The 23,877-nt window shown below is 39.6% G+C and overlaps 1 protein-coding gene across 1 annotated transcript in view; it reads right to left on the bottom strand.

Moving 5' to 3' along the window:
• Positions 1-23,877, bottom strand: part of col27a1b (collagen, type XXVII, alpha 1b) — a 53,622-nt gene that overhangs the window by 2,732 nt on the left and 27,013 nt on the right. Inside the window, exons 13-59 of the mRNA XM_026344184.1 lie at positions 21,933-21,986; positions 21,066-21,110; positions 20,787-20,840; positions 20,494-20,538; positions 20,263-20,316; positions 20,118-20,171; positions 19,441-19,494; positions 18,855-18,908; positions 18,714-18,767; positions 18,585-18,629; positions 17,666-17,719; positions 17,394-17,438; positions 17,175-17,228; positions 16,853-16,906; positions 15,830-15,883; positions 15,272-15,325; positions 13,646-13,699; positions 13,158-13,202; positions 12,660-12,704; positions 12,439-12,492; positions 11,765-11,818; positions 11,624-11,677; positions 10,949-11,002; positions 10,386-10,439; positions 9,263-9,370; positions 9,113-9,166; positions 8,761-8,868; positions 8,620-8,673; positions 7,926-7,979; positions 6,843-6,899; positions 6,701-6,754; positions 6,540-6,593; positions 6,408-6,461; positions 6,259-6,312; positions 6,051-6,158; positions 5,858-5,965; positions 4,969-5,076; positions 4,811-4,864; positions 3,314-3,376; positions 3,144-3,197; positions 3,007-3,042; positions 2,533-2,550; positions 2,377-2,412; positions 1,513-1,539; positions 1,335-1,400; positions 275-443; positions 56-165 (exon numbers count right to left, since the gene is read on the bottom strand). Of these exons, the coding sequence (XP_026199969.1) occupies positions 56-165; positions 275-443; positions 1,335-1,400; positions 1,513-1,539; positions 2,377-2,412; positions 2,533-2,550; positions 3,007-3,042; positions 3,144-3,197; positions 3,314-3,376; positions 4,811-4,864; positions 4,969-5,076; positions 5,858-5,965; positions 6,051-6,158; positions 6,259-6,312; positions 6,408-6,461; positions 6,540-6,593; positions 6,701-6,754; positions 6,843-6,899; positions 7,926-7,979; positions 8,620-8,673; positions 8,761-8,868; positions 9,113-9,166; positions 9,263-9,370; positions 10,386-10,439; positions 10,949-11,002; positions 11,624-11,677; positions 11,765-11,818; positions 12,439-12,492; positions 12,660-12,704; positions 13,158-13,202; positions 13,646-13,699; positions 15,272-15,325; positions 15,830-15,883; positions 16,853-16,906; positions 17,175-17,228; positions 17,394-17,438; positions 17,666-17,719; positions 18,585-18,629; positions 18,714-18,767; positions 18,855-18,908; positions 19,441-19,494; positions 20,118-20,171; positions 20,263-20,316; positions 20,494-20,538; positions 20,787-20,840; positions 21,066-21,110; positions 21,933-21,986 (2,850 nt within the window). The remainder of the gene's footprint in view (positions 1-55; positions 166-274; positions 444-1,334; positions 1,401-1,512; positions 1,540-2,376; positions 2,413-2,532; positions 2,551-3,006; positions 3,043-3,143; positions 3,198-3,313; positions 3,377-4,810; positions 4,865-4,968; positions 5,077-5,857; positions 5,966-6,050; positions 6,159-6,258; positions 6,313-6,407; positions 6,462-6,539; positions 6,594-6,700; positions 6,755-6,842; positions 6,900-7,925; positions 7,980-8,619; positions 8,674-8,760; positions 8,869-9,112; positions 9,167-9,262; positions 9,371-10,385; positions 10,440-10,948; positions 11,003-11,623; positions 11,678-11,764; positions 11,819-12,438; positions 12,493-12,659; positions 12,705-13,157; positions 13,203-13,645; positions 13,700-15,271; positions 15,326-15,829; positions 15,884-16,852; positions 16,907-17,174; positions 17,229-17,393; positions 17,439-17,665; positions 17,720-18,584; positions 18,630-18,713; positions 18,768-18,854; positions 18,909-19,440; positions 19,495-20,117; positions 20,172-20,262; positions 20,317-20,493; positions 20,539-20,786; positions 20,841-21,065; positions 21,111-21,932; positions 21,987-23,877) is intronic.

Raw genomic sequence — 23,877 nt, 5'->3', positions numbered from 1 at the left:
CATGGAGTGTTTTGTATAGCCAAGGAAAATGGATCATTCTAGAAGTAAATCTAACCTTGGAAACAGTGACAGGCTTCAGGCAGGTCTGTCCTCCAGCAGTGAAGTTGCACATCACCTCAATAGTGTCAGCAGCGCAGCCAAGATTTGGGTCGATCCAGTAAGTGCCTGTCAAAAACCAGCGGGAGCAGAGCAAACGGCTTTCATTAACCACAACAGAAAGACCACACACACACACGAGCACAGAAATGATGGTGCACTTTGAATGTCTCCTTACCATCATACATCCTGTGTTCACAGTTGTAGAGGTCTCGGCAGATTCTGGCAGGATTGTCGCGGGTTCCTAGTGGGTTTTTTAAACTCTGAATCAGAGTGCTGAGGTGCTGCAGGGTCTTGAAAATCTCATTGCCCTGGTCTAACATGGGTAGGTCCATGCTCTGATAATTCTGGTTTGGACATAAATATTGACAGGGCTATTAACTTTTTTGTTGTACTCTACCAATTTGCTCTCATATTTTAGCCTCCTGCAATGGCTCGATTCCCCTCAATGGGCCATAACTTACAGTGCATCCAGAAAGTATTCACAGTGCTTAACGTTTTCCACATTTTGTTATGTTAAAGCCTTATTCAAAAACAGATTAATACCATCCCTATTGTGAAGCATGGTGGTGGCAGCATCATGCTGTAGGGATGTTTTTCAGCAGCAGGAACTGGGAGACTAGTCAAGATCGAGGAAAAGATGAATGCAGCAATGTACAGAGACATCCTTGATGAAATCCTGGAACTCAGACTGGGGCGACGGTTCATCTTTTAATAGGACAACAACCATAAGCACACAGCCAAGAAAACAAAGTAGTGGCTATGGGACAATTCTGTGAATGTCCCTGTTTAGTCCAGCCAGACTTCAGACTTAAACTTAAACAAGACTTAAACTCGATTTAACATCTCTGGAAAGATCTACAAAAGGAATTAAATGAAAATGCACTAACGCTCCCCAACCTTGATTGTGAGAGGTACTGCAAGAAGTAGCATCATACTCAAAAAGACTAAGTGGTGCTAAAGGTGCTTCAACAAAGTATAGAGGCAAGACTGTGAACTTATGTACATGTGACTTAATACATTTGCAAAAATATCAAACAAACTTCTTTCACTTTGTTGTTATTGGGTATTTTTTTGTAGAATTTTGGAGAAAAAAATGAATTCAATCTATTTTGGAAAAAGGCTGTAACATAAAATGTGGAAAAAGTTGAGCGCTGTGAATACTTTCTGGATGTATCTGTATCTGTTTAGAACCAACGCACAACAGTTGAAATTGCATTATTTGCCTCAGAACTGACCTCTTGCCTCAGTGCAGCATGGGAATCGATGAGGACTTGAAAGGCAACACCAAGAGCCTCATTTCTCTATTGCAGAAGACAACAGGACAATAAGGTATAGACAACATGACAAGTGACGTTTTGAGTTTGTACTGCAGCGTGTCATCCTCTTGAACAGTAAAGAGAGAAACATACTTACAAGTGAAAGGGCAGAACTGGGAACACCCTACAGACCAAAGGGAGAAACCTGTATAAATTTTTGTTGTTTGCATTTTTGTAGCAACATTTACTTGTATTTTTGTTCATGAACTACTTCTGCTAGTCCTAATGTACGCTGTTAGTGGCGGTGTGTTCAATTCTCATCCAGTATGCACAGAAACCATCATGATTGCACAAGAAATGAGGCGTGAACAAAAAGGAAATAAAGCATGTCAAATGCAGAGAAGAGGAGCTGCTGGCTAACAGCTATTTGAATTAGATTACAGTGGAAAACAAGCAGGTCTATAGCTAGATTATCCTCTAAATAACACAGTTCATGAGCTCAGTCTAGGATGGAGATGAGTTTTTCATCTGGAAATTATTATCAGTAGACAGTTTTAAATTAAACTGTGGGAAATTAATTGTGAAAACGCTTTTCCACTGCAGGTATCATCAGAGACTAGCCATCGCTTGTTTTCAGAACAGATCTACTTGTTCCTGATTGAGTGAGATACTTCTATCTCTTATACCTCAATATTTAACTTGTTTTAATCAACCATACTGGTGTCAAGTCAAACTCTTTTTTTTTTTTTCTTGCATTTGTTCATTTAAACTCTTATGAAGTGCTTTTGACTGCTGCAGATAAATGTACTCCGGTCTTTTTTTCCCCTGTGAAATATGCCATTCTTGATTCTAATAGGCGGTTAATTCAGCCTCACATTGTTGGAAGAGACAAAGAACGCCTTTTCAGAAAAAGTCTCATTCTTTTTTTATGCTTATTTAAAGTGATACAGTCAAATTAAGATGCTTGAAATGTGAAAAAAGTGATTCATTTCTTTTGTATAATATAACATTAAGAACTCACTGGTGGTCCTGGTGGGCCACGAGGACCAGGAGTTCCCTGAAAAATCATGAAACCACATTCAATTATTTAAAACTTGCCCTTTTTAGAAGATGATTGAGAAGTTCAGTGACTTTTGCTAAATTATCTATTAGGCTACAAAGTTAAATAATTACTCACCCTTGGTCCTTGCAACCCCTGTTAGAGAAGAAAGAAGTAGAAATCAATATACTGTAAGTGGACATTTAATTTAATTCAATAAATCTGGGTGCAGGACTAGATGTTTTTCTATTACATACAGTGTAACATCATATTTGTGCCACCAAACCAGTCGTCTTTATCTAATGTGTTGAATTGCACACATGCTTATTTGCTTACTTTCAGGAGTGAGCTGGTGAGCTGTACCTGTGTATGAGCACTCAACAAAGCTTTTAAAAAGCTTGAGATGAGCATGCCGCCAACATTTATCACCCTGTCGTGAATTCCACAGTAGCTAAGTGTCACTGTGAGTGTAACAACAAACAATGGAGCACAACAGGAAATAAGAAAAACTGCTAAGGGCAAAGGAGGTTGGTGTGCTGTCTCCATAGTAAGTATCGTACACTGTGCTCACAGTACAGACAGAAAAGGATTCATCAAAACAGCGCCACGCACCATCTCCCCCCGACTTCCTTTGTCACCCTGGGGTCCCTGATGGAGAGAAAGCAGACAGACGATCACTCCATCATTGCCAAAAAGCTGAACGAAGTCACATAAAGCTTGGCAGATAAGATGACATATGAGGTACATACAGGATGGCCACTGGGGCCAATGATGCCAACGGGGCCCACAGCTCCCTCCATACCCTGGGAAGCACAAGAGTGTTAGTGGCTGAGCGCCTGATGAAGCAGTGCTTACTGTTCATTGCAAGTGTGCAGTGCACTGCAGTGAGTTACCAAAGTAACATTAATCTTCATCTCACCATCAAACCATGTGGTCCTTTTGGTCCCTGTATCCCTGCTGGGCCAATGTCTCCTGGAGGTCCCTGGAAACACAAACAAATGTGTGTGATGGATGATACATAAAGGTTAAATCAGCATTAGCAAATGAATTACTTAATGAAGAAAAATCGCTATGCTCAAATTTCACAATACATATTAATTTTACACTATATCTACTGCTGTATTACTATCACAGTAGGGTGGTTTTGGCTAAATTACTTGCAAAAAGAAGGAAATACACTCCTACCAAAATTAAAATAAAGTATTTGTTCCAGTACATTGTATATGAGACTAAAGCTGTATGAATCCATCCATTTTGAACTGATAAGCATATAGTTGAAGCCTCTAGCATCTACTCGACTGGTTGGAGTGAGTGGAAAGAGTATAATGTATAAATAATGTATAGAACTTCATGATAACAAATGTCACTACTTTACTGAATGTGTGTTTGCTGCAATATTTACAAAATACAGGCTTATTAAAATGTATTTTAGCTTAAAGAGAGGTGTGTTTGGTAAAATGTTTGAGTGACAGTAGTGTTAGCCAATCATCAGGCAGAGGCTGACACACAGGCTTCAAAATACCCATTAAGATGGTTTTTTTTTTACTCCTAACATGGTATTTGGGCAACACCAAACTAAACATTTGTTTTTAATAGGAACAAATGTACTACGCTAGTACCATTCATCACTTTAAAACACTAACGGTTTAACGGCACATGTGCTACCAGTTAATATAGCAGTATAAATAGTTATACTATTAAATAGCAGCACAGTGTTTTTGATCAATTGTTGTAAGAAAAACAGTTTAAATTAGATTAATGTCACAAGTGGAGCAAAGTTTCATAAGAAGCAAGTGAGCTTAATGTTAAACAACTTTTTTTTTTTTTTTTTTTAAAGTCAGTGTTGTTACCATCATCACTCCAGGGCTTCAAGGATTTGTTTACTGTGCCCATATTTCTGCACTTTAATTTGATCTGATTACTACTATTAAAATGATCCTTACTCACTGCTTCCCAGTTAGAATATTAACACAAAGCTCCTGTGCTTCACACTCTTACAACTCCCTCAGTAGGAAATTATCCAACAGCACTGAGGGTTTTAAATTAAAGAGTAAGACTAAAAAAAAAAATCCTGCTCAGTTTCTTCAGATGGCAATAATCTACAGCACAGCGGTGTAAGAAAAGTAGACTTTTGGTGTAGCAGATATCATCCTGGGGTGTGTTACAGTAATACCTGAACAGCTTTCATAGCCATTTTTACTGAAGACAGTATAATGTAATGTACCTCCAGACAATTGCAGGCGTATAAACTTACAATGGTACTTTAACCACAAGTTGAAAAGCCGGAAATTACTTTCTGAGTCATTTCACTCTGTGAGCTATATAAGCCTGGCCTAAGGGTTAAGCAGTTCATACTGGAGCTTGACTGACCTGCAATCAATGTTTTGATTATGAATGGAGAATAATGGGAGCATACCTTTGGTCCAAACATACCCAACACCCCTGGGAATCCTTGTTCACCACCATTTCCCTGACACACAAAGACATAGGAAAGTATGGTGATTTTAATCACTGCACGAGCAAACAAGTTGTGCGATGAAGCATCTCAAGCTGTTTGAACCAATTGGTGCTTACTGGTTGCCCTTTAAGTCCCTGGTCTCCTTGTTTTCCTGGCAATCCCATCCCACCAATAGAGCCTCTTTTACCTGATGGACCAGTTTGGCCTGGAAGACCCCGATCTCCCTGGAGAATAGACACAAGCACACGTCAAAAAATGTACATTATTTTCATATCCCACCCAACAACATCCAGATAAACCTGCAGAAACCATAAGTCAAGTGAAGGGCCTGTGATCTGTCACTGCTGCACACCAACAAGACACTTCTAGTCGTATTTAGTGGGTCCAAGGAAGCACCACTGCCTAGAACTGAAGCTGGATCTCAGAAGTAAAAGGCTGATGCCTTCCCCGTATTTCACTCTGCTGCCCCTCAATGACGGGATGCAGCAGAACCAAATTGCAGTTCATCTCATAATAAACTGTCACTAAGTAAATTAAAATGCAACTTCATGCCCAAAAACTATCCAATACCACAAGTTTAATAAATAAAACCTCTCTGTGTTTGTCACAGTGAGGCGTATGTAAAGTTTATGTGCTATTGTCCAGGCCATGCAGTTCAAAACTGTGCCAAACTCATTAATATCCTGGAACACTATTGGCCTAAAATTATTGCAGTGACTATCAGGTCTTTTGAGAGACTGTGTAAAGACTTTGTGCAGAGTGAAGGCTTTGAGTTTAGAAAATGCTCCAAATTAAAGGCAGCATCATGGTGCAAAGCGAGGCCACACTGGCAGAATAAAGCTGAGCTGGCAATTCCTACTTGATAGTGGTAATAAATCAGCATACACTGTGAACTATAAACAGTATGCCATAATTTAACATTAAGTTCTTTGTAAATAAGATTAGAGCTTTTTTACCAACTACATTGGAAGAAAAAAAAAACATGCAAAAATGCATCATTCTCACCTTGTGTCCAAAGGACCCTTGACTGCCAGGAAGCCCTGTCATACCAGCTTTACCCTGCTGCCCAGGTTTTCCAGGTAAGCCTATTGCTCCATCTTCTCCTTGCTCACCCTTGACACAAAAGCTAATTAGTAATCAACAATTAAAGCTGCTATTCTTTTCACTCAGTGTAATGTGCAACACTCACAGTCCTCACCTTGACTCCTTTATGTCCATCTTTACCAGGCAGTCCATCCATTCCAGGCAACCCCTCAAGTCCCTGCCTGCCTACAACTCCCCGTGGGCCAGCAGGACCCTCTGGACCCTAAGGTCAAACAGTCAGCAATGTTTTATGTCAAAGTTTGGATTGGTCTTAAACATTAACAGTTGAAACCAATATAAGACAAAAATTGCACCCCACTCACTGGTGGTCCTTTGGTTCCAGTTGCACCTCTTGCTCCTGCTTTACCTTTCTGACCCTAGGGCATAAACAGTTCATGTTCCACAGCTCTGACATGCACGACTGAAAAAACCCACAACAACAAAATCATGCCACTGTCTTTCATGTCCTTACTTGATCACCTTTGGATCCTTTCAGCCCTGGATGTCCCTTCGGCCCAGGATGTCCCTTAAAAGATCATTGCTGTTATATGACATTGGTTTTATATAGGATTTACATGCTAGGAGTAAAATGAGGTATACTTACAGGAAGGCCTGGGGCACCGGCTGTACCCCTCTTTCCATCAAAGCCTATTTGACCCTGAAAAACATTTTCTGAATTTCAACATATAGATAATGACTTGAACTTAATAGACACTATACCTGAAGACAAAGCAAACAACATGACAGTTTTTTGTTTCCACTTACTATATTTCCGGGGTCACCTGGCTCTCCTCTCTCTCCTCTGTCTCCAGGAGGACCCTGGATTCATATGGAAATTAATTAAACAATCCACATCATCACATCAAACAAACAACACATGAAAAACTGGTACACGTAAGAAACTCACTCTGTCACCGTGGGGACCCAGAGGACCTTCTACTTTGCTTTTGTCCCCCTGCTCACCCTAAACAAGCAATATAGAAACAGACAAAAAAATAGAACTTGTCTGTGTAAAATCAATGCATGTTGTTTTTTTTACAGAAAGAGTAAAACAATAGAAATGCATCGCCTACTCTTTTTAATATGAATGGCAAATCATTACATACGCTATTATCCACAATGATCCAATTTGAAATAAACTGAGCCAGTGTCTGTTCTACAGATCTTTATGGAATTCATTAAACAATAACCACAAATGTGTGCATGATTTTATAGTCATGTGTTGTCCATGTGTCAAATGAAATAAATAAAGGAAAAGCTCCAAAGCGCATCTTAAAGTAGGAGAATTACTAATGATGACTGGGGACTGACAAAAAACGACAATATAGAGTAATGTAACACTGGTGCTTTTCTCATAGCTATGATACAGAAGGTATTTATCAGCAACATTTTAAATGCCAGGTTGACCTGACTCTCTAAATTGACAATCATACATTTTCAACCCATGTCAAAGCATGATATTGATTTAATTATAGTGCAAGTGCATTCATTATTTCTAGGATATTGGCAGAGAAAAGCTAAAAAATATCCAGATGGCTCTTTCCCAGAGACTAAATAATGCAAATGAGCTTCTCACTAAACTCCAGTTCACTGTGTTCTATTGTGTGCTGCTCCTGTCAAATAAACACAAATTATACTGCTAATATCCCCAAATCATGTGCAGAAGAGTCCAGGTGCTTGGATAATTATACACATTTGACAGCATTGAGTTAATTGGATCTGTCCTGGTTCATATCATAGATCAAATTAGGGATGACTTTAAAAATATTGCAAGGACAAGAAGAAAGTCAGAAAAAGCACTAATTAGGGACACAACCGATGTCCCAATGCACTAAAAAATAAAAAAAGAATGACCATGCATTCAAAAGCAATGTGCTGCTCGACAGTTTTACAGTGTTAAGTAATGTGACCATTACAGGCCCACTAGAGCTCATTAGACACAATCAGAGTGCGTACGGCTACCTAACGGCAAATAAGTGTTTGAATGTACCTTTTCACCTTTTGGTCCAGGAGGTCCCAGTGGGCCCTGCAGTCCCATGTGACCCTATAATGAGAAAAACAATGCAATTGCAGAACTGAGACCTCCATACCATCACTTCATGTTCTTATACAGAGAAACACATTGATGGAAAGAGCAGACAACAGAAGATAAATCTGTAATAGCCTCATCAATCATCTCTTCATCTTGTGTTGCCACGAAGAATGCAATTTGTGATTCGCCAGTCGAGTCAGGGTTATTTTTCAGCAATGCAGTTCTTACTTTAGTCATAAATTTGCAATAATCGATTTCTCACCCTGATCATATGCTGAATCTGTTATTTTCAATACAGGTACAGACTAGCAATGTTGCTGTTTTTGTATTTGAAATAAGAAAGTTTGTTGTTACACTTCACCCCAAACTAAAGTTTATCCATTTCTCCTTCTTTTAGCTGACACATGCAAAGTGAAGGTCTGGTCTGGTCTTAAAACAGACCAATGATTTAACTTGCATCACATATAAAGTTTAATTAACACAGTACTGTGTACAGAATTGTTAACAAACTTTAGAGGATTCCTCGACTGTGGAATCAACAGGAACTTCAAAACAACCAAAGAGTCTGTAATTCATTAGCAACACAAGCATAGTATGCACTCAAAATCAAAAGTGTTTTTCAATAATATTCAGTTAATGAAAAAGTTCTTACCTCGTAACCCAGCATGCCCGGTGGTCCTTGTTGGCCCATTCTCCCAGGAGCACCCTAGGAAAATGCATATACATATCTATATATACAGTATATAGACAATATCAAACAATAATCACTTAAGTCCATCTGTAAAATATTTACCACTGGCCCAATGGTTCCTCTTGCTCCCTTCTGTCCAACAAACCCCATCTCTCCCCGCTCACCCATTGGCCCAGTATCCCCCAGGTGACCTTGGTGACCTTTGCTCCCCTGCAGAGATGCCATCAATGAGAAGGTATTCAGTGTGAACACAAAAGGTTGTGTAGTTTGACAATTCAAATATTTAATACTGTAAATCTATTTGACAAGCACCTCCAGTGTCATGAGTTCGAAGGTTCCTGACCTTACTGTTAGTTTACTTCTACTACAGCAGAGAACTATTCATCTTTCTGTACAAGAGACAAGCATGCAAGAGTGAAAGGTGTGTCTTGGCCCTAAGCAATTAGACTGAAACCTTTTCTCCTGGTTTTCCTGTTTCACCAATTTTGCCAGGTTTACCCTCTTGACCCTGACAAAAGAAAATCAAACATGGTGATAAGTGGATTAAAAGTGGTCTTATCATGAGAATTGAATGAAATTTGGAGTTGGCTGTTGTGACACTCACCCTTACGCCCACAAGTCCAGGAGGCCCAGGGGTTCCTTCCTTTCCTTTCAGGCCGATGTTGCCCCTTTCTCCTTTAGCACCCTCTAGTCCAGCATCCCCCTTTTCACCCTGGTAACATTTGAGAAAAGGTGATCAAACAATGATTGCAAAGACTAGACTCTCATCTCTTCAAGATGCATGTACTGTAATCTCAGAGCATCACCTGTAACCAGAAACCAGGCCAAGCCTCAGCTGGACTCCAGAAGCATTACAGTCATTTCATAAAATAGTCTAATAAGGGGATTTCTGTGTAAGAGCAGTATTACTACTTGTCTTCCTCTTTCACAGTGATCTTATGCCCACTTCTCCCATTATTCCACATATCAACAAAAACTTAGAGAACAGAGCAAAACAAAAAATGATGAGAGTGATGAGATATCTGGGTTCATAACATGCCATAATTACTTTCATGTCTGAGTTCAACAATGAACTATGGTCGGATTTTTTATTCCTCTTACATTCAGCAGCACAAACTTGCAAATCCCTGTTGAGCTGCTGTTTTCCATCCAGAAGCTGCACTCTGGCCAGGAGTCCCTCAAAGTAGTTTATTCTCCTGACTAACAGAAAACGTCCTGTACAGCACAGAGCCCAACAGACTCCCAAGTTGATCTATTCTTAACATCAGTATTCTCTGTGCTCACATTTGACCACCTTCTGTAAACTGAAAGCTGTTTGTGGGTCTGTCAGCCATTCTTCCAGTGGTTTGGCTCTGCTGAATAGGCAGGCTTTCTGTGCTTTCTGTTTTTTTTTCTCCCCTTTCACAATACTTGCCAGACAGTAGAGCTCTTAAAATAACCCTGCTATCTGTTTTCACTAAGCATCAACACAATGCAGCTCCAACTGTACAAAGGCCAATACCGTATCTCAAACAATACTCGACTCGGTCTAATTACAATAAGCTGCTACAGTAAACAGGGAAGTTCGCTGGGTTCACAGAGATACAGTTTCGGGACAGAATTAAACAAGTATTGAAAATAGTGACAAAACATGGGTTACTGGCCAAAGTCTTGATTGTCATGTACTAGTAGCCTTTCCAGCTAAAATATGTTTTTTAATTCACAGTATGTGTTATTTTTGTACTTGCCTTGGCTCCATCAGGTCCACCTAGTCCAGCCTCCCCATCAATACCTGGTTCACCCTGACAAAGACCATAAAAGTACAGTAGCAGTCAAAGGTTTGTGGACGCCTTTCGACTGAGTGGTGTTTATTTGTTTGTATTAGTTCTATATTGTAGACCAATACAGGCAAGACATCCAGACTGTGAAATATTATGTATTGAGCAATAAAGTGAGTGGGTCACCTAACAGGTGTTCATATTTAAGACCTTCAATTGTATAAGTAAAGGTTAACAAACGACTTTAAGATATGAAAATTTTCCTTTGGAGAATGAACCTCGGGGCATACTGGGTTATTTCCTACATAATTCCTTACATGCGATATCTTAGATTTCAATGTCTTCGTTGTTAAACTGTAAGGTAGAAGCAATAGAATACCGTTTTATTCTAAATATTCAAAGGAGCACATTATTTAACACGAAGCACAGTTGTCAAATTGTTGTAAACTTTTTACTTTTACTGTCCTAATACAAAACCATGCTGCGTCCGTAACTCATTACGATAAAAGAAAAACAAAACACGGGGTACTCACTCGCACGCCAATTAAACCCTGCTCCCCGATGTTACCAAGAAGACCAATAGGACCCTATCAGAGGAAGAAACACCATGGGTAAATTATTGGTGCTATGTTGTATCTTGATGTATAGCATGGTTGTTTCACCAATGCTACCCACTCTGCAGTAGAATGGCACTGAATTGCAGGTATACCCTAACTACATGTAAGCAGTTGTCTTGGTAGTTCTTTGCACTTCATAAAATCCACCTAGCTCTCTAGAAGGGTAGCAAATAGTATTTACACATGATTCTTCCAGTGTTTCACTACTTTACATTTAAAAGACCATCTTACTGGACGGACTGGACATAAACAGCCCATTAGAAAAAAACAAAGTGAGCATGCAGAAAAGGTGTGTTCAATAGAGCAGAGACACAGAGAGATAAAGGCAGTCACAGTTAATTTTGAGCATTTAAATGAATAATGGCACAGAGAAATAATAATGGACCCATGTTTAAACTTTAAAATTAGGTTTGATAGTGGATGTGTTCAAAAATCTGTTTGTGCTCAAAATGTCAAGTTTCATTCTCCGATTTGATGCAGAAATATAAAAACATTGTTGTCCTGTGATCTTGGTCTTATTTATTATATAAAATACACCTCAACTAATCCAATACATGAAAAATCAGTGTAAACACAACACAAACGCATCACCTTTTCTCCAGGTTCACCCATCAGCCCTCTTTCTCCAGCCTTCCCCAGCAGCCCCTGTCAGAAACAGTGACAGCCTTTAGCATTTAGTGCTAATGTAAAAGTCAGTGGGAGTTCTTATACCAGCTGTGTGATCAAACTCACTATTGGCCCCATCTCCCCCAGTGGCCCAATTGTTCCTGGTGGCCCTGTGGGTCCCTGTGGTGACAATGAAAGGGCATCGATAAAAACGTTAAGAGCACTGTCTTATCTTGGAAAAACACCTCTGAAAGTGACAGTAAAGGAAGAAAAACATGAAAAGAAATATGAATCAGGCAGAAAGTGTAGATTTGAAGAGATAAGTTCATCTTCAGGGTAAAGAGCCTTCAAAAGACTGAGCCAAAGCTTCTAGAGGTGATGGAAACAGGCCTGCTGTTATAAAGCTGACTCTCCAGGAAAGAGATGGTGTAAATCAAATTGTCTCTAACTCACTGCTTCTCTGCAGAATAAGAAACGAGAGTGAGGTTGTTCAGGGCTTTTCGGCCAGAATATGGTTTCTAGGGAGCACTGAATAAAAGGCGTCAAAGTGGAAATTCAGAAAAGATTTTATTCAAGGGCAAGAAGAAGGGTGCACAATAGGTCATTATAGATAATGAGACACAATCATTTTACTTCTTTCAGAGAGTCTACAACTTCCAAAACTTTACATAATTGAACCTGATGGAATAAAAAGCACAGAAGAAAACATTACTATACAGTAGCTCTTTGCTAATGGGATTTATTCTCAAATATGGATCTAAAATAGGGTCCATTTAAGTTAAGGCAAATAATGCACTCACTGGCTCTCCTGCAATTCCTTTGGCTCCTGGAGGTCCTGAAGGTCCTTGAACACCCTAAAAATAATACAGCCAATTATAACACCCACTACTGCTAAAACACCCAAAAGAGAAACACTGCACTACACAAGCTTTTCTTATCCACTACTGTTCCCCAAAATGTGTGTGCACCCCAAAAATCAAGACTGACCTAAAAGAGACCTCTGTTAGCCCCAATCACTTACTGGAAATCCCTTAGGCCCAGCTTCACCTGGCTCGCCAACCTTTCCCTGCACCAAAACAACAGAAGCAGAAAAATAAATATTACTCTAAAGTGGAACAGTCAGACAGGTTGAAATTGTGGTCAGAGTAGTGCTCAGCTCTGTTTGTTCTGTGTCTGTGGGAACCTAATGTGATGTCTTACAATTGCTTCAATTGAACCCAAAGTCCAGTAGCCAGAGACACACAGTCACTTTTAAAGGGTGTTCGATGAAAGGAGCACAACATGTTGATAACCCTTTTACTATCTTTGCTTTATGTGAAGCATTCTCTTGAAATCAACCAGAGGAATTAGTAATTAAGACAAAAGTATAAACACTTCACTGTTTTTCATCCAACTCTAGATAATCTGCAATCGTGAGAGGCCACATGATCAAATCTAATCCAACCACAATTGATTCTGATACTGATAATACAGTCATTATGGTAACAAATAAAAATGAAAGAGAACTACATTTTCTTACCATCTCCCCAGGGAAGCCTAATTTTCCTGGTGGCCCATCAGAACCCTGCAAAGAAAACATCCAGCTCAGTTTACTGAGCTTGCTACAAAATGTTCCCGGCTGCCTAGCACTACTAGCAGCACCACTAAGATTTTAGGACTCTTTGATTTAGGCTTGTGTTGTCAGACTTGCAATTAACATAAAGTGCCCTCTGAAGAATCTTTAGATGTTAAAAATAGTTAATAACTAGAGTCTGCTGAACAAAGCTGCTGGTAAAAGTTCCCATTATTTTTTCCCCTCTTTTGGGAAACATGAATCATTTTGTTTATCTTTTCTTTCCATGTGACAGATTTGGTGTGTGCAGTCAGGAGTACTACTAAACTAAGCCAGTTTGGCTCGTACAGCAACATTATCAATATTAAGGCATAAACCTAAACTCACACTGAGATTCAATATCTTATTCCCCCCCCCCATCACTGTCACCTTTGACTTCTTGATTATACTCTCACCTTTAATCCAGGAGACCCTTTGTCCCCCACTGGGCCATCAGGACCCCTCGGACCCTATACAAAGAAATACACTGCTGTCAGTCAGGAATAGCTTTGCTTTTAATAGACTTGACATATTAAGTCAATGAATTTAGGCATTTAATCTCCATTATTGTCATCCCATTTAGTGGAGCCTGGGGTTGGCTTAATAGTGCACTATGGGTTAGCCCACATTAGAAAGACACAGCCACAGATTGTGGCTATTTAGCAAATACTTGGCATCTGCAAATTGATCCTACAATGTGCCCAATCCAAACTGTGTAGACTTTGTCCCCATCTTTCCACGATCACACACAGTGGTACCGCCTGCACACTGGGGTTATTGAGAAGAAGCTTTGGGAAAAGGTCACAAATCCTGTAGCTGATTCATCCTTGCCTTTAAAGTTGGACCAACTATTCACTGTCAGAGAACACTGAAAGAGACGCTGTGTCTTTTCCTGGTTGCTCATGCTCATGTAAGCATCTCACATAAAATCTATGATCTAAACATAGCCAGAGCCAGAAACCAGCTCCTACTTATGTGCTATAAGAGTTGAAGTTTCCAGTGCTCGTTAATACCAGACGCCGTCTTTAAAACTGTAGTTGAGAGATGTAGTGATGCAGGGGTATACAACTGATGACATATCAAAACTGTGAAATATGTGTTAAACATGAAAAAAAAAATGAAATGAAATTTAGTTCATAATAATTACATAAATAAAACAATGAGTGACATTTGCACATAATGGTAATGACATGCTTACATATCACAGAAATGCAACTCTGCATTGAAAACTGCTTAAATTCTAAGGAGTCAAATTGGATAAAGGCATGTGAGAATTAGCGGAACTGAATGAAAACTGAAATGTGATGATAAGAGTAAAACTAAAGTGCTAAACTAGCCCTAGAACAAGAGCAAACAAAAGCTAATTGAGAAAAAGGAATAAAAGATAAGTCTTAAGGAACACACAGCACATTTTAAAATGCCTGAACAAAACTCTAATCTTCTTTTTTCTGAGGCCAAATCAATTTTACATACAAAAACTATGGACACAGAAAATTGTGATTTGGGATGACTTGAAACATTTTAATAAGTGTTTAATCATCCAAAGGCCATTTTTTCAGCAAATTTCAGTTATTACAATTATTAAATATTGCATATGTGACTGCTTGTGATATTAGGGGGCAGCATAAAACCAATCTAGAAAATGAAAAGCCTTAATTAATACCATTTATTAATGTTTGATTAATTATTCATTCTGTCCAGTGATCCTGCTGTGTAACCAAAGGCTATTTTACAGGGAGAAAATGCTATTATGGAAAAGTCGTCTATGTACAGAAAGTGACTATGTGACAAAACAGGCAGGCTGCTTAAAAGCTCGCTGTGTGTGTGTACTGTGCTCGCAGTGTACTTTCTGCTCTCCTGTGGTCTTTTATCAAGGCTGATCATCATTATTAGTGGGTATGTTTCACAATTTGGATGGAATTGGATGTTGTATGTTGGATGCAATGTTTATTCTAGGTGGCAAAAGACAGTAAACAGCAGTAGCACTCACCTAATTAAATAATCACTAGAATAATATCAAGATACAGATTTCAGTTACTTACTCTAATGCCTTTAGGTCCTCTGATGCCAACAGATCCACGTGAACCAGAAGGCCCCTGAATGTGTATAAAAAAATATTGAGAGTTTGATGAGGGATACGATACAAGGGGCAGTGTGTGTCATACTAATCTTTATTAAAGGCGGCAAGTTATATACAGGTACATAAGAAGCACAGCTGGAGCTGCTGCACACCACAATCACTCTTCTTCAGCAACTCAGTTTTTTAATGTGGCATCTATCTTTTTTTTGTTTTTTGTTATACTCCTCATGGACAATTGACATATTCAAGCACTAATGGATCTTTTCTTTTTAGAGAGTAACTTAACAAGTGCAAGGGTGACCATATCCAACTACACCATCAGTATCACTGATGCTGGGAATGGGCAGAAATGCACAAACCTGTGACTAGCAATGAGAAGCCACCAACAGACAAGGTCCAGATATGTACAACAGACCACACAATAGGTCAATATGGATACTATAGTCTCCAGTTCATGTAACTGACAAACGTTGTGTTTGTTCATATTGTTAGCATAAAGGCAGTTAAAACATAAACATACTGGGATCCCTTGTGGTCCTGGTGCCCCCGTCTCTCCAGGTATTCCAGTGTGACCCTGATGGATATTACATAAGGACATGGCATATATCGTTGATTTATAAAACATTTACAGCACTATCTGAATATTATGTGATTACTGTTTTATCATTTATAGTTGTGTCCAGACATTTACATCATGGACATGAGTGCCATGAAGAAAACCACAAGAATTTGGTGTAAGAGTTCCAACTCATTTAGAGTTTTCTTTAATCAAAAAATAAAAGATTTTACATACAGCACACCCATTTGTCTGAATGCCCTTATCCAAGTTTCACAGTTTGGATGCGGATGCATTTGGTAATAATCAGCGAGCTTCTGGCAGAACTGTGGTTATCCACAACCACAGTTCCTTGATTGTTCCTGACTATCCAAACCAATTTCCTGTTAACTGAGGGTAACAGTTCGGGTCTTCTTCCAGATCATGGCAAAGTGCCTACATCTTCCAATAACTTGTATTTACAGGTTTTGTGATGATGACATCAAAATCTGCAGTTTCTTATAAAAGGCTCCATAAGACTTCCCATGTAAATCTACCTCCCTTTTTCTTCAGTCCAGTGTGTGTGCTGTCATGTGCCGACGTGTTTTATGTTGGCACAGGGCAGCTGCAAGCTGACAGGAAGTTTGGACCTTTGGACATTTCAAAATTTACAGCACTACTGAATTAATCATCTAAGTGATTGTATGTATAATTTCGATGATATGTTGATTTTGACGTTTGTTTTTGGAAAACCTAAAGTCAATGCAAACTCCTGAGGTTTTCTTCTGCTAAAGTGTCTGTGTTACAATCTTTCTTCTCTAGAATATAAACAGTGCAAAGAAATAACTGAAAGCCTAATATTGCATGACAGTCACGTACATAATGAATGTATCTTGCATTCAAGAGTAACTGTGAGTCAGGCTCTCCAAACACATCACACCCCATCGTTGATGTATGTAAAATTAAATGCTCCCAGTATGAGAGATGGGGTCCAGACTTACTCCTTACCATCGGCCCTGGTTCACCTGGCGGCCCAGGAATACCCGTTTTCCCTCGATCTCCCTGAGAAGCCACGAGTAGAAACACATCAGAAGTTGGGGTGCAGCAGTTATTCACAACTGATATGTCCAGTACTTTCGTAAACATGCAGTCGACAACATCAAAAGATGTCATCGCAATTTCACAGAGCCAAAAAAGTATGATATTACCTTTATAATGGCATATAGTAATACAGAGAAAAGCAGCAAATCTGCATGTTTCAGAAGTTGCTAACAGTTTAAAATGAACATGGGATGACAACAGTGTGTGGAAAAATTGACGCAATGCCAACCTTTTCTCCAGCAATGCCTGTCTCTCCAACAGGCCCGATAAAACCAGGCAGTCCCTGAAGGAGAGTAAACATGCTGTCTTAGCTGTCTCTTACTTGTCATAGTGGTATTGAACTTAAATTTTTTTCGTAACGGGCTGCTCAGCTTTGCAGCTCCGACAAAACAGACGCAGAGTGAGCATCAAACACAAAATCAGCAGAAAGAGAGAGAAAAACCTTTACCCTGTCTCCAAGCTTTCCAACCTCGCCAGTTATGCCGGTTTCGCCCTGCAGCAAAGCAACCAATTATCATTTCACAAACGTACTCATGCCTTTCATTTTTAGTTCAAATGAGTCGAAATGTGCTTGGAGGCCTGTTCCCCCGTGGTAACTGAGAATTAACATCTAATTTAAACATATTCAGATGATACATTCTCATAGAAGGTAATCAAGTAGAGAATGTTCAGTTAAGGCGATAGTGGTTCAGAGGTGGATGTATAGTTTTTAGGTCTGACCTTGAGTCCATCTGGGCCCGTCAGCCCAGGGAATCCCTGCCTCCCAGGTCTGCCCTGAACATAAAGCAAAAACAAAGACACAGAGAAGTGTACTGCAGCTTTACACAACAAACTCTTTCTCCTCTGAAAGGTGCAGTCTGCTGTCCCTCGAGAGGATGTGGCACGAAATAAACCAACAATTGATGCCAAAACAAAAACATTCCTTAAAGAAACTTAATGATCCACAAAACAAAGAGGTGTCTGAGGCATCATAGGCGTCTTATTATTCGCAAAAGTCATTGGGTCATTTGTGTTTGTTTTCAGTAATCACTTGTGGTTTACACTTTTGGGAAATTGCAGACTGGAGCCAACCACTGCAGCAATAGAGAGTTTCATTGGAAACGTCTCCTCTATTGTTTTACCTGGGATGACTCCAAACAAACACTTTTCTGGACTGGGATAGTAACTGTGGACCTTTATATAAACTGCAAACAGTTCAAAGCCATCCATGTGTCACTTATTTATTCCTAAGTTTGACTTTCATTTTTCACAAAGGGGACGATATGAGTTAGAATATCTGAAATCGAAAGACAGTTGTTTGGATTTTTGCGTGTGTTTGTTTGTGTGTGATTTTTATGATAGAAAAGAGCATAGCAATTTGCTGACCAGTCTGGTGATATGAGTATAGAGTGTCCAATAGGAAGTCTTTCAAAACAGCTTTAGAACAAAAGAGAATCAGTCAGCCAAAGGACTTGCTGTCCATAACAGACCGTAGATTGCAAATTAGGCAAGGCCTAAATTTCAGCTAGTGCTTGGACACCTGGTGCTTGTGTGTAAAATGTATTTTGGTCTGGTGTCTATAGTAGATCTTACAAGATTGCTGCATTTTGTTGTTTACCAACTGGTCTGGAATTGCAAGGATCATACATTCAGCACTCACCTCGACTCCAGCGGGTCCAACTGACCCAACCGGTCCTTCATCACCCTGAGAAAAGGGCAAAGGAAGAAAGATGCCTTTATTTTTTTCTATCATTTTCAAAGTGTATCGATAGATTAAAGTCAAACCCACCTGAAGTCCAAGTGTTCCTCTTGGACCTGGCAAACCTATTGCTCCTTGCTTTCCCTATTGATAACAAGACTAAAAATTAACTTTCACTTCATTTACGGAGCTTAACAACTGATTTCTAAAAGTTAATAATACCCTACCAACCTTGGGTCCTTCGGGGCCATTTTGTCCTGGTGGACCGATGTCACCTGGAAAACCCTTTAAAAATAAACCACCGCTTAATCTCTTGCTACTACGCAGCTTTGAATTAACACTGTAAATACAATGATAATGTAACAAACATGCATCTAAGAGATCTTTAGATTAGATCTTTCCAGAGCTTTTAATACTGACCACAGCTTTTTCTGACCACAGCTTTTTTTCTACAACTGGTTCAAATCATATCTCTCTGATAGAAATCAAACTATTGTTGTTTCAAATCAACGCATTGTGTGCATTACATAAGAGAATGAGCCACTGGTCTTTCCAATCCTATTCAAACTCAACATCACTGGCATCAGCCTACTTTTGTCTTCATCCAAAAGGTTGAGAACAGGTCTGAACTGCCAACATATTTAACATCCTAAGAAATATTACCGTTACCAGTGACTTTAGTTTGGTGTGTGTTTGAGTGAGAGCACTGTATTGTTATGTTTTATACATGTTTTATCAGTGTAACATCTTCTCAGGACTCAGGAAAGAGATCTGATTGAATAAAGTTTAGAGAAAACAAAGGAACAATCTTTCCTACCTCTGGGCCAGGAGGGCCAGGTAAACCACCAGGGCCCTTTTCCCCAGGTTTGCCCTAAGAAGTAAGAAGTAAGCATGTATATGCAAGTTACAAAGTTCATTTTCTTGAAGAGACAGAACTCAGCCTAGCCAATTACTTATTGGAGCTCAGGTAGGATTCTGATAGAAGGTGTGATTTCAGCTACACTAAATGAGTGATCTCAATGCCTGCAAGATGCAGACATGTAGCACTTAATGAGCACAGCGGATGCCAACTGTATTAGACTAAAAGTTCAAGGAGCATTTGCACTGGAAATGTGCTCATGGCCTGCTTTTTAAGTGGATGTTTGTTCTTTTCAGCTTACATTAGTTAAATTGAAACTCTCTTTTATTTACATTTGAAGAGGATTTCCACTTGTTTTTCTTTAAGAAAATAAGCAATTTGTTTGGAGCATCCCAAGTGTTATTGTACTCTTTTAGCACACCACTACTTGAAAAGTGAAGCTGTATCCAGTCACAGACTACTACGTAGTCTATTTGTCAGACAATAATTTATTAATTATTTTGTCATTGATCATTCAAGAAAAGTAGGTGTTTCACAGCGAGCTATGATGTAAAGTAGCACCATTAGTTGCTTGTTTATTGAATAAGGCTTTTTCTCATTGTCTTGTATTCAGTGCTCATATAAGCGGGATTTACCTGCGGTCCAGGTCTTCCGTGAGGACCTGGTAATCCAGGTGAGCCGCGACTACCCTGTAACATAAAATCCACTGTGGTGTAAACAAGTCTGGACAACAAAACCTCTTATTCGCTACAGGACACATTGCCATGCAGATGACCATACCTTGTCTCCTTGAAATCCACTCTCCCCTGGCTCCCCTGGTAAACCTATGTCCCCCTAGGAAAGCGCAAAACGAAATGACAAATGTCAGAATACTAAGACAACTGGTTATGAATTATTACTTTGTTTTGTTATGTTAGCTTTTTCTAATATGAGAGGTACACTTGTGTAATATCCTCTAGCATTCTTAATTTTTAGTGGGTTAGTATTCTAAGAAAGACATATGCAGATCACCTTATCACCTTTCAGTCCTGGTTCCCCTGGGTTTCCTGGGACTCCCTTGAAAGCAAAATGAGAAAACATCAACACAATTTTCCCTGTTAAGTAAGGTTGTTACTGTCAGGCTAGTTGAAGATGATATGAACATGGAGTAAAAACGTTTCCAGATTTGATCGAATTATATGATATGAAAAATGTCTATAAGCAACTCGATGAGCGTTGTGTTAAAAATAACATTTAAAAATAACATTTCAATAACAAAATGTTAATAACACTAAGCTCATGAACAACATATCCACATTGTTTACCTTAAGTCCTGGAGGTCCTGGCAAGCCAATCATGCCGACAAGGCCCATATCTCCCTGTCGCCAACAACACATACAATACATATATTTACTAAACTCAATATCCAGATAAAACTAAAATGCTATATAATTTTCATGTGTTCACTCTCACAGCTGAATAGAAACTGCTTTCCAGAAGGAGGGAAGACACTGAGAAGATGGCATATGAAATAATACACAAACCTGAATAGTATTAATCACAGAAAGTTATAAAATAAGTGACAATAATATAACAACACTCACAATAAGACCAGAGACTCCATATGGGCCAGGAGCTCCTAGTTCACCCTAAGAAAGAGGAAGAAGAGAAAGTGATACACAAAAGATGCAACACAAACACGGAGTGGTAAAGCTGGAGGGGAAAACACGTGTTACTATATTTTGTCTGGTTACTAGCTTGTTCCTCATTCATAGCCTGAGTAAGGGGTTTCTCTGAGCACTTGGCAGTTTACACACAGAGAGGCTTGTTGCTCAAATGATCCACCCCGCAGCCACATGCCATGCCTACATCCTCTCCAAGCTACGCATCCAACAGAGAGATGGATGCCCACTGTGGCCTTCCTGTCACCTCATCTATTTGTCTATGAATGAAAGGAGATGAATTCAGCCAAATGGATCATCCCCTCTTCTCACTGGAGGCAGAGGAAATGAGGTTTCAAAGAGGCTCTTAGAGGTCAGCCAATCATGGTCTGACTTTGACCCTGTCACTAAAAAAAAAAATCACTGAGGGTCAAACTAAAAGAGGAGAGGCGAGGGAAAGTGCTGACGCTGCCTTCGTATCAGTATGGATTATGATGGGTGAGTGACTTACTGAATAACTTACACTGTCTGTCATGTGCAAGAACAAAGTGTTCCAAGTACCAACTCTGTTACTGGGCCTAGACTAAAAGTCAAGTGATATAGTAGTATTTATTTTTACTGCACCTGCTTTTAAAGACATTAATCTACTGTATTTGTCTACCTCTTGTGTAGCACACTGCGTTGCACTTTATGATGCCTAATATGGTCTGACATCTGGTGAGATCTCAGTCAGGTGTAATGTGGACCTCAATAACTGCACTGGCACCAAACATGAGTGGAGGGTGCAGGTATCTATTTCACTTTACTTACTGGATTCCCATCTGGGCCAGGAGGTCCCCTCTCTCCAAAGTCACCAGGAAACCCCTGAGCACACACACAGACAAACAGGACCGTCATCTAATCAGAGGTGGAATTCAGCATCTTTATTGTGTTTGTATGGTCAAAAGACCCATTGTGATGTTGAATTTAGTTTGATATCACACTGTTTGCCAATGAAGTTATCACACCAAACACAGGGGATCAACAAAGTGTTTCCCAAAACAGAAGTTTGCAGAGCACAACAAATCCGAACAAATGTGCTCCCAGCGCTTCATTCCTGGGAGACCGGCAGGAAATTCCACGGCTGAGTGCTACCGAGCGACTGAGTGTCTGTGTTTGCATGCGCTGACAGAGAGCACTCGGCCAAACCCCCAGGACTTGCCTAAATGGCCGAATAAAGCTGCTTGGCCCAGGAACTGCTGACTGCATCCTTTTTTCGCTTGGAGCTCATAATTCCATTATAGAAGGCAGAACAAGGGGTGTGATGCAACATGAGGCCACACGCTCAACGTGTGCTTGTCAGTGTGCCAAGGTCAACATACAACCCATCACGTATCATGGCTCAGCACTCACCTACAGAAGGCGAGCCCTATTGTTAGCCGAATAATAGACGACAGATTAGAAGAAAGATATTTGCAGACATAGAGGAAAAAGATTGTTTTGTGAGGCAGACAGCTTCTTTTGACCATTAAGCAAGTGGGGACAAAATAATATACAGTAATTGATTCAACATGGAGCCCACAGGAAGTGTGGAAAAAATTTCCTGTGCAAAAATGTCAGAAACTGTGTTTGAACAAAAACATATGCAAGTCTTTGTTTTTGTTGACAATTTTTGAAAAAGACCAACAGATCTGTCCAATGGAAATTCTACATTTTGTGCATCATTCAGAAGATAAATGCACAGATGTATGCATATAAATACATATAATACATGTACACTTTCCTATTTTCACAATCAACACAGGAAGAGAGGAGCTGTCAGACTTCATAAAATGTTGTTCGGTTTGTTTTTCTTCTCTGATGACACGGGCATAATCCAAGATGACAATACCAGGAATTTATTTGGCTCAAATTTTGAAAGAGTGGTTCGGGGAGCATGACACATCATTTTCACACATGGATTGTTCTCCACAGAGTCCAGACCTAAACATCATTGAGAATCTTTGGGATGTGCTGCAGAAGACTTTGTGCAGCAGTCCGACTCTCCCATCATCAATACCAGATATTGGCAAAGAATTAATGCAACTCTTGGAATAAATGTTGAGAGACAGAAGAAGCTTATAGAAACAATGCCACTGTGAGTGCATGCTGTAATCAAAGCTAAAGGCGGTCCAACAAAATATTAGAAGGTGTGACTTTTTGGACAAGCAGTGTATGTAAATCACATGTTCATCTTCTGTCAAACATCTGGCTATGGTAAAGTATACCCGCCTTACTGCTGACTCAGCATAGAGGGAAAAAATTCTTACACTAAGTGACTGAACTAACTTTTCACCACAAAGGAAGAGAAATGGCTTGTCCACGAATTGGCAATTACAAGCTTACTTTTAGACCACAGTGCATGTCACTAACCATTACTGCATAATAATTTTTTTCAAAGCCATGTACAACAAGACTGAGCCTAGAAAAATATCAGATTCACGTAAGTGGTTATGTGCAGTGTTAGTATTTTCCATCCAAGCTTGGAAGGATGGGAAATTCACTTCAGGCGCCAATGACGATAGTCTACTCTGATCTGTGGGCACAGACGCCGTAGAGCCAAAGGCACAACTGACACATCAAATCATCAGCCTAATGCAAAAGAAGCACAGTAATAAGCGCACAGTGTAACATACAGTGTGCTTATTATAATCTTTCAAAGAGAGAAAACAACTTTTCTTCACATATTCACAGCTGGATGAGGTTCACACTGAGCTAGAGTGTCTGTCACAGTAAA

Source organism: Anabas testudineus, chromosome 9, assembly GCF_900324465.2.
Source record: "Anabas testudineus chromosome 9, fAnaTes1.2, whole genome shotgun sequence".
NCBI lineage: Eukaryota > Metazoa > Chordata > Actinopteri > Anabantiformes > Anabantidae > Anabas > Anabas testudineus.
The sequence above is the reverse complement of the archived record's forward strand: the minus strand, read 5'-3'. Positions and strand labels throughout refer to the sequence as shown.